Source organism: Haematobia irritans, chromosome 1, assembly GCF_050003625.1.
Source record: "Haematobia irritans isolate KBUSLIRL chromosome 1, ASM5000362v1, whole genome shotgun sequence".
Lineage (NCBI taxonomy): Eukaryota > Metazoa > Arthropoda > Insecta > Diptera > Muscidae > Haematobia > Haematobia irritans.
This window is the reverse complement of record NC_134397.1, coordinates 236,763,537-236,780,265: the sequence shown is the minus strand read 5'-3', so window position 1 is coordinate 236,780,265 and position 16,729 is coordinate 236,763,537. Positions and strand designations below refer to the sequence as shown.

General features: G+C 32.0%; 2 protein-coding genes across 4 annotated transcripts in view; one reads left to right on the top strand and one right to left on the bottom strand.

Annotated features, from left to right (window-relative positions):
* The window catches only part of disp (RND transporter family member dispatched), a 55,992-nt gene extending 41,567 nt beyond the window's left edge, over positions 1-14,425 (bottom strand). For 2 of the 3 annotated variants that reach the window (XM_075303983.1, XM_075303913.1), the window contains exons 1-10: positions 13,664-14,425; positions 10,678-11,529; positions 10,430-10,609; positions 9,628-9,719; positions 8,571-8,848; positions 8,232-8,484; positions 7,374-7,603; positions 7,161-7,315; positions 5,332-5,585; positions 3,826-5,263 (exon numbers count right to left, since the gene is read on the bottom strand). In XM_075303983.1, coding sequence (XP_075160098.1) covers positions 3,862-5,263; positions 5,332-5,585; positions 7,161-7,315; positions 7,374-7,603; positions 8,232-8,484; positions 8,571-8,848; positions 9,628-9,719; positions 10,430-10,609; positions 10,678-11,529; positions 13,664-13,795 — 3,828 coding nt within the window. In that variant the 5' untranslated portion in view covers positions 13,796-14,425 and the 3' untranslated portion in view covers positions 3,826-3,861. Of the gene's footprint in view, positions 1-320; positions 5,264-5,331; positions 5,586-7,160; positions 7,316-7,373; positions 7,604-8,231; positions 8,485-8,570; positions 8,849-9,627; positions 9,720-10,429; positions 10,610-10,677; positions 11,530-13,663 lie in introns of those variants that run through there. The other variant, XM_075303854.1, reaches the window with a different exon arrangement.
* On the top strand, positions 8,897-9,836 carry LOC142233573 (uncharacterized). The gene has a single exon (XM_075304570.1). It carries the CDS (start codon positions 8,951-8,953, stop codon positions 9,614-9,616), a length of 666 nt encoding a protein of 221 aa, XP_075160685.1. The 5' UTR covers positions 8,897-8,950; the 3' UTR covers positions 9,617-9,836.
* Positions 14,426-16,729: the final 2,304 nt, after the last annotated feature.

The window sequence follows — 16,729 nt, the reverse complement described above, 5'->3', positions numbered from 1 at the left end:
TATAGAAATAAAATTTTGACAAAATTTTCTATAGAAATAAAATTTTGACAAAATTTACTATAGAAATAAAATTTTGACAAAATGTTCTATAGAAATAAAATTTTGATAAAATTTTCTATAGATATACAATTTTGACAAAATTTTGTATAGAAATAAAATTTGACAATATTTTCTATAGAAATAAAATTTTTAGAAAATTTGTAACAGAAATAAAATTTTGACAAAATTTTCTACAGAAATAAAATGTTTTAAACACAATGGAAACGACACATATTTCAATTAGCCCATATATACCAACTGACGAAAAAGATAAAACAAGGTTTGTACTAATGTTTCATTCAACACAATATAATTAGATTTATTTGTTTTTCTTTTTTATTCTTCAAATTAAAACACATTTTGTTTTATAATTTAGCATTGAGATACATATACATATACCGACATATAAATATCTATATTTAGATTATTATCGATAATGTAATTGCCACATATATATATATATATTCCATAATTTTTTTGTATTATTAAATATAACTTTTTATCACAGTTTCTATGTTAGATTTAATTTCTTTTTTGAGATTTGCTGCTTGTTTGTTTTTTTTTTATATAATTTTGTTTTGAGGCGTTAACAAAAGAACCAAAACCTATGGCCAACAAACCTTCTAGTATCTATAGTTTTTAGCATGTCTAATAGGGCCGATATTGTTTTTGTTTGCTTTATGTTAACGGCATTGTTTTTTTTTTTTTGTTTTTCAAATTAGTATTAAATAGTAGTTTAATTTTAATTTCTCATCTTTTGTAAATTTTACAAAATACACATAAATACATAAACTCTCTAGAAATTTATTTGTTGTTATTAGTATTATGGATAACATTTAAACTTAAGTACATATAAAACATGTATTAAGTACTTATACATACACAACTAAGCTTTCTTACTTATTGATTTTGTTAAAAAATAAACAACACTCATTTTTTTTAATTCTGTTTTAACTTATATTGCATAATGTTATTTCAATTTTGGTTTCGTTTTTTTTCACATAATGTTCTTTTATGTCAACATATTTCCCTGTTCGGAGTTTAAAATGGATGATGTTTAATGTAAATTTACAATTTATCAATTATAAATGTAATAATTGTTTTTTAATCGCCTAATAATACTTTTAACTTTTACTTTTATAATGCCAAAGCAAAATAATTTGAGTTGGCCTTCAACTTTGAGGTGTTTAGTTCTATTTGCCACTTTCTTTGCTATTTGCATGTGTAAACAAAATCATAGATTTCTTTAGTATTAGGGTCTTGTATATAGAATTGGTTTGATGAAAGGCGTCTCCTGAAATTCGAACCTGATTGAGGAGTCTCTCTCAGTGAGTAGCCTGCTAGAGCGAGAGCGTACCAGTACTATATACGGTACTGCTAGGTCGGGGGATTCACTGCTCCCAAAGTGAAAGGTGTCGCAAAACGACGAGTATCGACGTATACTGCTCTGGATAGCCAAACGGAGGTCTCACAATCGAAAAGCACTCGATCCACAGGCCCTTGGACCTTTTCTGCTTTCCACGTGTTTGTTAAACTCTTCCGAGTGTTTATTAAGTAATCGATTGCTACGATCATCCTATTACTAAATTTAAGTTTTTGGAACAATCTGGTTGATTCAACAGAAGAGAATAATCGAGAAGGTTCAGCGGTTAAAACTAGAAGTACCCATATGTAATAGGTACTTTTAGTTAATGTGATATCACAATGGACTGAATAGTCTAAGTGAAACTTAATCGAGGAATCACCGTGGTGCAATGGTTAGCATGCCCGCCTTGCATACACAAGGTCGTGGGTTCGATTCCTGCTACTTCGACCTAACACCAAAAAGTTTTTCAGCGGTGGATTATCACCCTCAGCAATGCTGGTGACATTTCTAAGGGTTTCAAAGCTAAGTGGTTGCACTGCAATTTGGCACGCCGTTCGAACTCGGCTATAAAAAGTAGGTCCCTTGTCATTGAGCTTAACATGGAATCGGGCAGCACTCAGTGATAAGAGAGAAGTTCACACAATGGACTGAATAGTCGAAGTGAGCCTAACCTAACCTAATCGGGCTGCCACTATAACCTAACCTAGATTTATGTAGGGGGACAACTTTCCTATTTTCTAGACATAAGACATTAAAAAGTTTATTGAATCTGAAAACTTTTTAAATTAAAAAATTAATTGATACAATTAATTTTTAATTTCTAATTAAAAAATACAATTTACTTATTAATCAAACTCGGAAGACTAAGTCAGTTAACAGTATGATTGATTTTTAAAACTTCTAATAAAAAAGTTAATTGATGTAAATCAATTTTTTAATCAAAATAAGAGCACAAAGTCAATTAAGAAAGTGATTGAAAATAGTTACGTATTTAATTAAAAAAATAATTCATACAATCATGTTTTTAATCAATCTAAGAACATGAGTGAACGTTTTCGTGGTTTTTATTAAAAAATTAATTGTTTCAATTAACAATTTAATTAAAAAATTTTAAAACGTCGATTGCAAAACTCTAATTGATTGTTTATCTGCTTATATAAAAAGTTAATTGAAAATTGCTTTGAAGTTTAGCGAAATAATTAATTGAATGAATTAAAAAGCTGATTGATGTTTGCAATCAGCATCTATTAAATGTTTAAATTAAATTTTATCAAATAAAAAATTTATTGAAATTTTCAAATCAAATCAATTAATTATTTAATCAAATATTTTTTACGCCCAATTAAAACTGCGATTGAGACTATCATTTTCGTGATTGAAGACATTTGAATTAAAAAATTAATGGGATCAATTAATTTCGTGATTGATTCAGAAAAAAATCGTTATCTGCAATCAGGGCCAATTGACGTTAGGTTTGGACTGTGTTTAGCACATTATCCTAGCTTATGAACATAGGGGTCTGTCCAGTCTGGGATTACAGGAAAATCACCATTCTGCTTACATTATCAATAATATAGGAGATGCTTGACAAAGCTGTTTCCCAAACGAAATGCGGATTTTCTTCCTTCGTTAGGGGTTTTTGATCCAGACACCTGCCGATACTCGCACCACTTTTTTCTCTTTTTTTGTAAATCTGGATTTTAGAATCGTATTTTACTTCAGATCTCAACCCTTCAAAATGTGTTTGTTTTTGAATGAAAATGTTTTTGAGATGTTGTCTGAGATCGAGAATAGTCGACGAAGACTCTTCCGGGTACTTGCAGTACTACTTCCCTTGATACTGTGTTCTTAGTTTCAAATTTTCACTTTGGATCTCAATGAATGAAAATTTTTTTGAAATGTTGGCGCTTCGTTTGGGTTTTCTTAGGTCCAATATGGTCAACGAAAGACTATTCCCGTTACAACCACTACTTTTCTCAAAACTGTGTTCATAAACTCCTTGTAAGTCTGGATTTTCGGATATAGTATCGGATTTTCGCTTCACTTCTCAAGCAGATTAAATTAATCAAAAAAAATTCAATTTGCATCATTCACTAACTTAAAAATATTTCTCGAGTCACACATGTAAACTCTCAAATGCATATTTCGATTTTTTGTCATGACTTCCCTAAATCATTTTATACTAAGACAAAACTCTGTACTAGGCCTTTTTCAGTACTTCCGTTTAAATGGCAAATGCAAAATAGTTACGACCAAGTAGATTTGAATGGATGAAATTCCATCATTCCAAATGAGCATAATTTATAATCATATACCTAATAGTTCCACAAATAATAGAAATAACGTATCTTACAAAAGGCATTCCAATTACTACTAAATAGTTACTAAACTACTATGTAATACTATTGTAACACACCTACCGTATCTCATAGGCATACGCATGGAGCATTCTGTATTTAGCTACGTGTTTCCTCTATCGTTTGTCTGCCAATAATTATTTCAGGCTTACTTTCACTTTCGATAGGTCCTTCCGAAATGTTAACAGAGGATGTAAGGGCGGTTGTTGTTGTTGATGATGATGTTTGAGCTGTGGTACCATTTCTAAATGCTGGACATTTGTGATGATGACTGGGTACGGGCGAAGCCATTACATTTGCCGAAGATTTTTTGCTATTAAGCAAATGTTCATAATCCAAACAGAAACTTTGTGCCGAACACTCCGTTCCAGAAATCGTTTTAATCAATGAATTCGATGTTAAAGATTCCAGTTCATGAGATTCGGAATTAATGAGTTCACCCACAGCTGAGCTGGATGGTGTGAGTAGTTGTTCACGAGCTGTTATATAGTTGGGTTTGCGTTCATAGAATTTGATGCCATTTGTAGCAGAACGTTTTTTCACACGCGGATATTGGAATTGCATGAACCCATACTGAGGACCAAACAATTTAAGCAGACTCATAAGAAAAAATGTAGAATAACTCCAGCTCACGGACATGACCAACAATAAAAATATTCCAATTTGACGATATGGTAAAACACTAGAAAATAGCATTAATGCTCCAGCAATTCCAGTTGTAATGGCTGCCATCGCTGTGGGACCAATAATTCTCGACAATGAAAATTGCGTAGCAGCCAGACGTTCACAGGATGGCGAAAGACGATAATGTATACCGTAGTGTAGACTGAAATCAACGGCCAATCCAATGGCAGTACTCACCGTAACACTCTCTAAAATATTCAATTTCCAGCCCAGCATAATGAGTATGGCCACAGTAACAAAAATGGTTAACAATACTGTGACAACAGCGTATAGAGATATTAAAATGTTTAAAGTAACCAAAAGTAGCACCACCAATGAGGCTGACATGGCCACACTGATTGCTACCAATGTACAACTTGGTAGTGTATTTTGCACATCGTAAAATTTCAAATCACTAATGAACCAACCATTTTGCATTTCCGCTGGTGCCGTCTTTAGTTCATTTATAAACCATGATTCGACTTCTTCCACAAAAGCTTTTACCCTGTCATATGAGGTCGAAAATGAAACATTTGACTCAAATTCCACAACTAAAGCTTTGACAATTGGTGGTAGCGTTGTTATATTAGTCATTGTGGCATCCAATAAAGTATTATTAACCATCTCCTCATTATATGTGTTATTCTGCTCCAATCTGGGTGGGGGAGGGGCCATAAATTTCGGACCAGCAACACCAGGCCAAAAATATTCTCTAGGTGTAGCATATAATGATGATATGATTTGCGGTAAACATATATCAAAAACATCAGGTTCATAGGGGAATTTGGAGATATCGCAGCAGGGCGTTCGGTCAGTATTATCCATGCTATTAACACACCTATGTTAATAAAAATAAATTTCAGATTGATTAACAAAAAGGGGGTGTGTTTCTTTTAAACTACTTACATTCTTTCCATAAGTGTTATGAAATTCTCTATAAAACAATTAGGTAATAGCATACCAAATGTCAATTGATAAAATGGCTGTTGTCTAAGATTTTGGCAAAATTGTAAAAGCCATATTTGAGCATTTTTTGTGGAGACATTAAAATTATTGTCATAGTGTAGGTTTCCATAGGCAAATGGGTTGTCATAGTCGCCATCATCAGTCGGTTGTATACCCCAAACAAATCGTAATGGCATTTTATAATTTTCCGAATTCTATAAAACACACAAAGATTTATTATATTTATTTATTGTTTATTTTAATCATACAGTAAATGTATGATAAAAAAGAAACAAAATTTAATCTATTAGAAAAATATTCAATTTTAAATATTTTCTTTTAAAAAAAATTTGATTTTCAAAAAAAAAAATCATTAAAACTAGATGCTCTTTCAAAATTTCGCTGCAACTTGATTTTCATCAATAATAATGTCGATATTTTTATTGAGAATTTCGATGAATATGGTTTTAATTAAAAATTTCGTTGAAATGTGATATTAATTAAATTCAAACTATTAGTAAAAAAATTACGAATTTGAAATATGTAACAAAATGCAAATATTTTTGTTTAAAAAATAATGCTATTCATTTATTATTATTATTAGTTTATTTAAAATCATAATAAATTATGCAAATAAATACAAAAAATGAAGGTACTAACAACTAAGGTTTTCGACCTAAAATGCTATTCATAAAAATTGCATTTCATTTAAATCTGGTGTGAGTAAAAAATTTCAAAGAAAGAAAATTGATTTTCAAAACAAGTATATAAAGCAGTAAGTTCGGCCGGGCCGAATTTTAAATACCCACCACCATGAATCAAATATTATAGTTTCCTGTGAACATTTCAGGGGGATTTGATGACAAGCAGATCAGTTCAACCAGTACACTTCCCGAAGATAAATTTAAAGATTTTACCTATGAAGACTAGATCAGATTCTGGATTTATAAGAACCATATTTGTTTGAGTTTTGGAGGAATCATAAACATCGTGTGCAAGTGTGCAAGAAAACGATGAAATAACGCCTTGATTTAAAATCTAACATCTGTAGATTTTTACCCCCATTATTTAAATGATTACCAGAAGTAAAATCTGGAAACTATAATTCAGTTTCAAGCAATTTTCATTATCAGTGCATGGACATGGACCGATATTCACTATTTTCGGCACACCTCTTTATGTTCCTAAAATACTTCTAGATTTAAAATTTCATGCAAATTTGAAAAAAAACTATGGTTTCTAAAAGCCCAAGAAGGAAAATCGGGAGATCGGTCTATTTGGGAGATAAAATTTAAATAAACAATTCTGTCCACGAAAGTTAGGTTATATTAGGTTGCAGCCCGATGTATCAGGCTCACTTCAGTCCATTGTGATACCATATTGGTGAACTTCTCTCTTATCACTGAGTGCTGCCCGATTCCATGTAATGCTCAATGACAAGGGACCTCCTTTTTATGGCCGAATCCGAAAGGCGTTCCACATTGCAGTGAAACCACTTAGAGAAGCTTTGAAACCCTCAGAAATGTCACCAGCATTACTGAGGTGGGATAATCTACCGCTTTTTGGAGTTCGGTCGAAGCAGGAATCGAACCCACGACGGGCATGCTAACCATTGCACCACGGTGGCTCCCATGAATGATTTCCATCAAAAATTTCGTCATAATTTGATTTTTATTCGAAATGTGAAATGTTTTCGCCTGATATTAGTTTAAATTTGTTTTTCTTAAAACAAAATCGACCAAAAATCTCCATAAAAAAATTTAACAGAAATTAAATTCAGTTCAACTTACCGCCATTGCTTTTTCAAACCAAAATTCATTTTTTAACTTTGAATTATATACTTCGAAAGGATGATTTGAAACAAAAAGTTGAAAATGAGCATTTTCTGGTAATTGTAAACCCGGTTTGTATAAAACTACAACTCCACAGCATATGCCAGCAATGCCTAAAATACAGAAAAATGTTTATAGCGGATAAATAAGCAAGATAGGAGACCTCCTTACCAAACACAGTAAATAATATGGGGGCGTAATTTAAAATCGCTGTAGTTATCCATAATTCAAGTTTTGTGCAAAAACTATTAATTGACTTATTGAGCATGATCAAAATTTTTTGAATTTGTAATTTACTGCATGTGGTAAATAAAGTGAAACGTTCCATAATTGAAATGGATGCAGGTAGCCAAGTAATCATTAGGAAATAATTTGTAATGACTGCAGTGCCAGCAAATATTCTAAAATATTTAGAAATAAATAAATTAGGTTTTATATGTGGTTTAATAACAAATTAAATTGAAAAGTCCCCGGCCATTAGTTGTTGAATTATTTTGAGTGATAAATTGGACATTTTGTAATAAATAAAATAACATCAGTTTCGGCTATCACCTATTATTCAGGGCACATTTCTTCCCTGAAACCGTTCTTTTCAAATCTGAAAAGGAGCATAGATCTGAGATAATACGATAGAGCGATTTAATCGAAATGAGATTATGAAGATAGATATGGATTTATTATGCTTGATGATTTCCAAATATGTCTCTCAATACTTTTATCAAAAACAAGAATGAGTGTGAGCATTCTTGTTTTTGATAAAAGTAAGCTCTCGCGGTAGCACAGAATTCTTACTCCAAAAACTTGTAATTCTTACAATTTTCTTTGATAATCACATGTTTTGGACGCCCAATGCGTTGACCGTTTTCAACATTTCCGTTTGGTTCTCTTCAGAATGCAAAATTTTATTAAAACGTTTTCCACAATAACAAAAGTGGCTTCTCTCAAAGTTGTTTTAATTCAATTTTACATAGTAGCTCTATCCATGCAATAGGCCAAGGGCTTTTCAATTGACCTCTTAGTTTCACTTACCCAAAACATTTAATAGCTGTAATATAACTGATATAAGAAGCATAAAAAGCTCCCGCAGTTGTTATAGAGGTTACAAACATTGAAATCGCAGCATGTTTTAAAGTCAATGCCATTAGATTTTGTAAAGTTTCCGTCTGTTCTGGTTCTGGATTTGCAAGAGATTTGGTAGTTATAGTTGATGTTTTGGAAAAACGTTCCGTCAGTACGCATTGCCATATTTTAACAAATATAAAGGCATCATCTGCGCCAATACCTAAATAAAGAAAATCGAAAAAAAAACACACACACACACACAAATAATGAAAACTCCATGGAAAATTAAAGATTTCCATATATTACCTATGATAACTACAACAGCCAAAAGATTCATGTATGGGAAAAAGGACATCTCAAATACTAGAGTATAAACAAAGTATGCTAAACCTAATGAAAATATCACAGCAATGCAAGTCATTATAGTAACAAATAGAGATGTTGTATACAGCCACATGCAAGTCATAACGAATATGCCACCCAAAGCCACCAGCCAGACATCAGTTAATAACAATTCATTGAATAATTCATTTTCCAAACCTAAATCCATGGCAGCAACCCGGACAAGTTCATTGCTTAAGTCACTGAAAATATATAGAAAATTTATGAAAATACATAATGTCATTTAAAAATCAAAAGGAAAATAAATTTATCACCGACTGTCATTACAAAATATTTTAAGAATTATGGATAAAAAATGTATCTGCCCCGTGGAGACAAATACTACTCAACATCAGGACTATAAACAATTGGAAGCGACCAAACCAATAGAGATTTATAGAAAACCATCAGCATGTGATCAAGAATTAATAAGTGGACATATTGGTAATAACTTACATGTAAAAGGTCAAGGCATTAAAAGTAAAGTCTGGCCAGAAGTGTTAAAAAATACTGAGGAATATGAAGAGTTCTTACAACGTTTAAAAAATATCAAAGCAGACATCTATAATCTATATTACAAATGCCATCCCATTGATAAGCCCATAATAGAGAAAATGTTTGCGAATTTATCGAAAAGTTCATATCAGTTAGTATTTTCTCCCAATCACTTTATATCGCGTAATGAGAAAAGATATTTAACCAAAGCCCCTCTAGATTCCCTTATCAAAATGAAATATCAACTTACAACATATGGTTCATATTATGGTCGTCTCAAAGAATTGGAAATGTTTCGAGATGCCCTTAAAATAACTTTAATAAAAGGTGACAAAATTCAATTGAAATCTGAACTGAAAAAAATCTATCGTTGTGGACGTTCAACCTACAACGATACCATATCGAAAACGGCTGCAATTTACAGCAAAAAAACATTACCAGGGCCAATTGATCGATACACAGAACGACGTATTTGATATATACTTACACCTTTTCCCATTCATGAAATAAAGGCAAAATTTTTCTTGCATGTGAAACTGGCACAAATATCATGGAAAATTTTAGGAATATGCTGGTTTCCTGAAAAAAAAACAAGAAAATGAATAAAACGATTAAATTTAAATTTTGATTAAACAAATCATAAGTGTAGTTTCTATAGCTCTGACATGAAATAAAAAATATATTGTGTAGCGTTTACATTTATCATCGTGTATTCTTTAGTTAGGTTTAACTTATAAGATTTCGGCTACACTGATAAAATAAAAACTGGATGGGAGCCATGATCTTATGTATGCAGAGTGGACATACTGACCATTATACCGGAGTAGATCTCAATCAGATTTTAATTGAGTGAAAAATTATTCTGATACGCCGGAGAAGGCACGTTTCAAAATGGTAACAATTCACTGATCAAAAAACATTTATCATTATAATAAAGGATACAGCGCAATTTGGTGTTGGGCAATTTTATGTGCCCACCAACTAGTTGGTGTTGTTGACTTGCGCCGCCTTCAATACAGCATAGCATGGATGCCTTATTGTCATCTCTTTGTTCTTAATTAATTATTAGTGGATACTGTGAAATAAGCTCAAAAGGTATTGCTTTGGCAGTAAAGATGGCTGAACTTTGTTATCAAATGTCTTTGATAGATCAATAGCCATTTGTTGCATGTTGAATACGATGGGCGAATTCAAAAACAAATTTAGAAGATGGATATGGAATATTTCCAATGCCTGAATTATGAATGTGTAAAGGAATGATTTTTTTCCTTTTTCGTTTATATACTTACATTAATTTTTATAATATTATAATCAGTCAAATAGTGTAGTATATTGAAGACAATATCCTTACGAGTACATTCAGGTGGAGCATAACACTTTCGTTTACTACAATCATTGCTTAATTTTAGGTCATGGTAATAATCGTAGCAGGTAAGCAAAAGATTTTGCAATAGCAAAATGTCTTCATGCTGCAAAATAAGAAAAATATTACCATAAACTCTATTTTAAGATTTAATTCTTTAAGATTCCCACTTACAGTTAAATCAAAACAGGAACTCTTATTAGCTAATAGAGCAGCATAATTTGGCAAAGACCATGGACGACAGCAGTTATTACTAATCATTTCTCTGTCACAATACTCATTGTAATTAGGTACTTTTGTGATTTGATCTTGCAATTCACACATGGCCAATATGCCATTGATGTCAAAAAGTGAATCTGTGGAATTTGGCCCTATACGTTCCACAACAAAATGCGAATATTCTTTAGCTGGGGAATCGCAAAAGTATTCCTCTATAGATGATCGTGTATTTTCGTTACTCTCCAAAGCTGGTGGCAATTCCTCCCTTTGCAAAAGAATCCAAGTACTCTTCTTTGTTTGTATGCGTTCACGATGATCATCCTCATCGACAAAAGTCATATTTAGACCATAAATACCATGTTCATTGGACCTATTTGTAGTTGACAATGTAGATGATGTTTTTGTGGATGAAGTATCATTGGTGATTTCATAATCTTTAAATATGCCATTGTCCCCATGCCAAGCCATGTCGGCTGAGGAGTTATTATAGCGTTCTGCAGCACCATCTATAACTTCACTGTGGTTTTTATAAGATTTCGGTTTCAAACGATTCTTGAAAGCTTTTATTTCATTTGCTAATTGAGTTTTATTTCTACTTCTTTGTCGGTTATTCTTTTTTTGTTTACAATTTTTGCGTTTACGATTTCTTCGATTCTTCGGTCTAGAAATCGAAGCATAGTGTTTCATATCATAACATTCTGTTTGATGTTGGAGATCACTAGGATTGGCTACAAGCCCTGTTTCTTGAATTAAATTATGCCAAGCAATCAAACGTTTGCCGATGTCAGTGCCTCGTGTTTCAAACCCCTAGAAAATAAAGAATTGAAAGTTTTACATTTTTAATTAAAAAATTTATTGACACAAATAACTTTTTAATCAAACTTGAATCAAAATCGGTAAAAAAAAACATGATTGATTTTTTTTAATTTTTCCATTAAAAAAAAATTAAGTGATACAATTAATTTTTAATCAAAATAAAAGCACAAAATCAGTAAAGAAAATATGTTTTGCAATGAATTTTGAATTGAATCAATTAAAAAATTAATTGAAATTTTCTAATGAAATCAAAGGCATTTCAATTTAAAAATTAATTGGATCGATTTATTTCGTGATTGATTCAGACATTTTTTTGTGTCTACTTTAAACTTAGTCCATATTCAGAACAACAGAATTAAAACGCATCAGTTATTAACCCAATCTCAACTGTTATATATACACCCAAAATTCAACTGTTATATATACGCCCAAAATTTGTTAGTAGGGACAGCAGAAAAGTCTGCTAAAACAGCAGAAAGTCTGCTGAAAAAGGGACAGCAGTCACTGTTTGCTGAAATAGCAAACATTTCCTGCTATTTTTGAAGCTCGATTACTCTAAAACATGTTTTATTTTGGCTAAAACAAATAAAAATGTCAACTTAGGAGCTATCCTAACATAATTAAAACAATATTTTATGAATATCTATAGTATGTGACCAAAAATCTGAATATTTATCGAATTGAGGCATAACAGCAAACAAAATGTTTGCTGATCGTATTTAGGAGCTTGTAAGTATATTACGGTGCAAAAATATACCAAAAACTACTTTTGATTCTTAAATATGCTTTGGGGAAAAATTTTTAACCTAAAAATTTTATAAATTGTTGTTCATTTGGCCCTGAAGTACAAAAATATAACAGCAGACATCGACTGCTGTTTTTAGCAGACTTTTTTCTATGAGTGTACAAACTAATATATATGTTTTAATTTATTTTTGTTGTATTATTGGCTAGTTTTAATTTGGCACAATAAACTTCTAAATGATTCGGAGCATTTCATAAGTCTTGCACCGCAAAAAATTTAAAGAATGAATATTTTGTCACCCTATTCATTATTTCATTATGTACCAATGTAACTCTGGCACTCGAGTAAGAATGTTAACTCGCTCAAATTGAAAGCCTATACTCCAACTCGAACAATTTGGGAATTTTTTTCTATGTAAAGGTGAGTACTATGTTCGAGTTTTTCACCAAAACACTAAATTAAAAGTACAAATATATTTATGAAAACGATTATATTTTGATCTAGTCTTGCCAAATAATGGATGGAAAAGATCCAAGGAATTGATTGCAAATAATTTTATATTTCTAAATTAGTTAATTAAAAAAGTAACCGTGAAAACAAGTCGGTTTTCAGCTTGAAAACTGAACATAGTACTCAGTTTTAGGTGGAAAGCAATAAAAAGGCATATTTAACTTTAGAATGAACATGGAAAATACTTTCACAAAAATACCTTTTGGCTTCTGAAAAAATTCGAAGCTAACTTTAAACAGAAAACGTAATTGGAAGTATAACATCAAGAAGTCCAGAACGCTGGATATAGCGACAAAGAGAGCAATTTGTCGCAATACTTTGTGTCCATTAATAACAGCGGTTAAAACAAAACAGGATGCCATGATCATCCAATGCGTTCAATTCGGACCGAAGTCTAATGGACTCAATGATTATTAGTCGCATTAGTGGCAAGTATCTGAAGCCACTATACGACCAATGCCTCTCAATGCCTAATTCCTTTCTCTTCTATGAAGTTGATTTAGTGATTTCATGTTATTTAATGGTAGCACAATTGTTAATCTTGCACTTAAGCAATTGCAGATCCTAGAAAAAGTTATGAAAACGTATTTCAAAAGTTTTCAGAATTAAAAACTTGCTGGAACTTGGCAACAAGAGCCCACCTTTACATTGATATATTTGCATTGCGATGCAAGTTCACGTAAAACAAGCATGTCGAAAACTACATTGTTCCCCATAATCCTACGATTTTTAATTGATTTTTTTGGAATTTTCGTATCCCATTTTTCTACATAAAATTTCGATATATAAATTTCCATGTAAATCAATTTGCCCTCAACAAGTTGGATTTTATGTAATTTAAAGACAAGTCCTGGAAAATAATATACTTACCAGTGTAGGATCTGTAAAGTCTGGCAATGTATTTGTCGTTAATGATACAATTATGCATGCTGTACAGAAAACAGCGATGAAGAGAACCATCAGGTATGGCCGTTTGGCTAATATATTATAATACCACTGCATTTCAATTGGGTTTGTGGTATTCGCTTAACTTTTATGGAAAACTCATTCGCCGACTACTTGTTGTATTAATTGTGGTTTTCTTATCCTTAATACAATTCTTTTTATGAAAGTGGAATGTATTTTTATTGTTTCACTTGACGCCTCATTATCTAGTCTTTGTTCTTCTTCTTCGTATTTGTGTATTGCAATTTGCACCATCTTTGATTTGGATATTTTTATCTATAATCCTTGCAAAAACCTATACATTATTTTCAATGTTCTTTAAATGCACCAACAGTATAAATTTCAATATACATTTACACGTCCTTCCAATGGACAAATGATTCCACTACTACGATTCCACCTAATTGAAGAAGTAAAGAAGCATACCCTCAAACAACCCCCTCCCTAGGACGATCATATGCCATCAGGACATATATCTGGACCGACATCGTAAAAATTGATGCCGTTCAAGTTGGTCAGACGTATACTCGGGGGTGATGATGGAACGCCTTTTGTGTTTTTTAGGGGAGTTTAATTTCCTTCAAAACTACAATTTTCCACGTTGCGATTAGAAATTATTATTAATTTATTTCATAAAATTCAATATTTGTGCAAAGTTTCGAAGGATGTTCAGGATGTTGTGTTGTGTTTACCAAAGTACAAAGTCGATTAGAAAAAGTTTTTCGATCGCAGTTCTTTGTCCAACATCCATGGTGTAATAATGGAAGTAGTGGGTTTTCTCCAAGCATAAAATGTTTGTATATCAAGGTGGGTAATATGTTTGGTTTCCGCGCGGAAAACCAAAATGTTTCCATAATTCATTTTTCAATCAATGAATTTTATAGTTTGAGCATAAGAAATGCACAACAAACATGGCAAAACTGTGCTATTGACAGAAACCCAAACATTAAAACATCTGGCAACTCTAAAAATATATATGAAAACAACCAATGTTGTCTTTTGGAATTAATTCGTTTGTAAAGGTGGGTACTATGTTTGTTGGCACGAAAAAAACTTCACTTAACCATTCTTTCGCGTTGAAAAATGAGAGTGTTGACAATACATTTCGAACGAAGAAAACAGCTATTTTGGAGCTATTCCGCGTTTATTTCTCCGCAATTTAATTGACAACATCGCCAAATGTCATACTATTTTTACTTATACATACGCAGCAGCTGATTGTTTACATACACGCATTCATGATAATTGTTTTGAAAAGTGTTTTTCTACCAGTTTTTGGATTGTTTTGCAAAAAAATCTCATACAGCACTGGACACTAATAATTGTTAAGAATAAAGCTCCAGCCGCTCTACTCCTGGTGTCTTACCACATTCTGCAACAGCTTTTACAACATGTGGTACATTGTCTTCTTCAGCTTTTCCAAATGGATACCGTCAATTTGTAAAGCACATCAAAAAAACATATAATTCCGGTGTTATGCTAACTTTTACATCATGCGCAGCAATGGACTCATTCATCAACAAACTTAATTCGTTGGTGTCCACAATATCTACACAATCGCATTGCAATACCATGCTGTTGCCGCCTCACTAGCAATTTCAAATCCAGTGGTCACCACCACGGTTCCCACAAAGGATAATAACGCCATTTCATTTGCCAATGTTGTTACATCGGGGGGAACAACCAACTTAAGCCCATAACTCAAGTTCAAGGGTAGTTCCTAAGCCAAAGTCACTGTTCCCGACTTATATTTCGTCACAAAGGGATGTTAGTGTTCTATACCAGACTCTTCGTTGACTGAAATTAATACATTGAGAAGCAATTGGCTGGTTTACTGAAGGATGTTATACTCTCCCAATGTATAAGTTCCAATAACTATTTCAGTCACGTTATGAAATTCAACCAGTGTTTTGAAATTGATAAAATGCAAGAATGCCGCTAACTGAAATTTAAAAGCCACAAAGAAATTAAATCGTTTCATTCCAGCCTATCGCAATCATTTTGGAAAAATGATGAATACAAGAAAATTATTTTGCTATTTAAATAAAAATTATTTAATTATTTGCTATAAACATTTATTTTGGATATAACTTTGTTCAGAAAAATTTACTAATTTTATATTAAAAAGTATAAAACATATAAGACCACCCAATTACTTATACCCCGGTATATAAAAATAAAACAAGTTCGATTATAATTTTATTATGATTTTTTATTAATTTGTACATTTATACACTAATTAAAGACCCTAGAACACAATGTTTTCTTTTCTGGATTATAAGCTTTCTTTCATTAATATTGTTATATTTAAAAATTTTTAATTATCATTTCTCATATTTAGCTTTCATGTTGTTTCCATTAAAAATTAAAATTGCATTAACATTTCTTTTGTTCAGTTCTCATTCATTTACGCCTCTTACACACAAAAAACGAGCTCGCTTAACAAATAGAAAAGGGAGCAATTACGAGGAGCGGTAAAATAATAAAAAAAATACAATTCATTTCTTTGTAAAAAATGGGTGTTGAATGTAGAAGCACTGGGTTTACAGAGATAAGACGAAATCGTTTTTAAGCATATTTTAAAAAAGAAATCTTCATCGATTACATCTGCAGTATTATGACAATTAGCTTCTTCTACTTCTTCGTGTTCTGTGCAAACATTATGTTGCATAACATTAGTCAATTCTAAATTAGCAGGGGATGATGATAAATGGTGGCCTGGTTGTATCTCTACAATATGACGCTGATGGAATGCTATTGTTGCTGATGGCTGAAGCGATGATGGTACTGTTGTAATAGGCGGAGTTTCCAACGGGCACCGGTCGCCGATTGGAAACTCCTAGAAGACATTCCTTAGGGGTAAAATTTCACCCAGCCACTTCTTCGCCAGCAAAATCCAATTTAACAACATCACCTGGTAAACATTCCTCCACATCAACTTCATTCTCTGCCGTATTTATACGGTTCAATGTTATTGTAATATCTGGACCA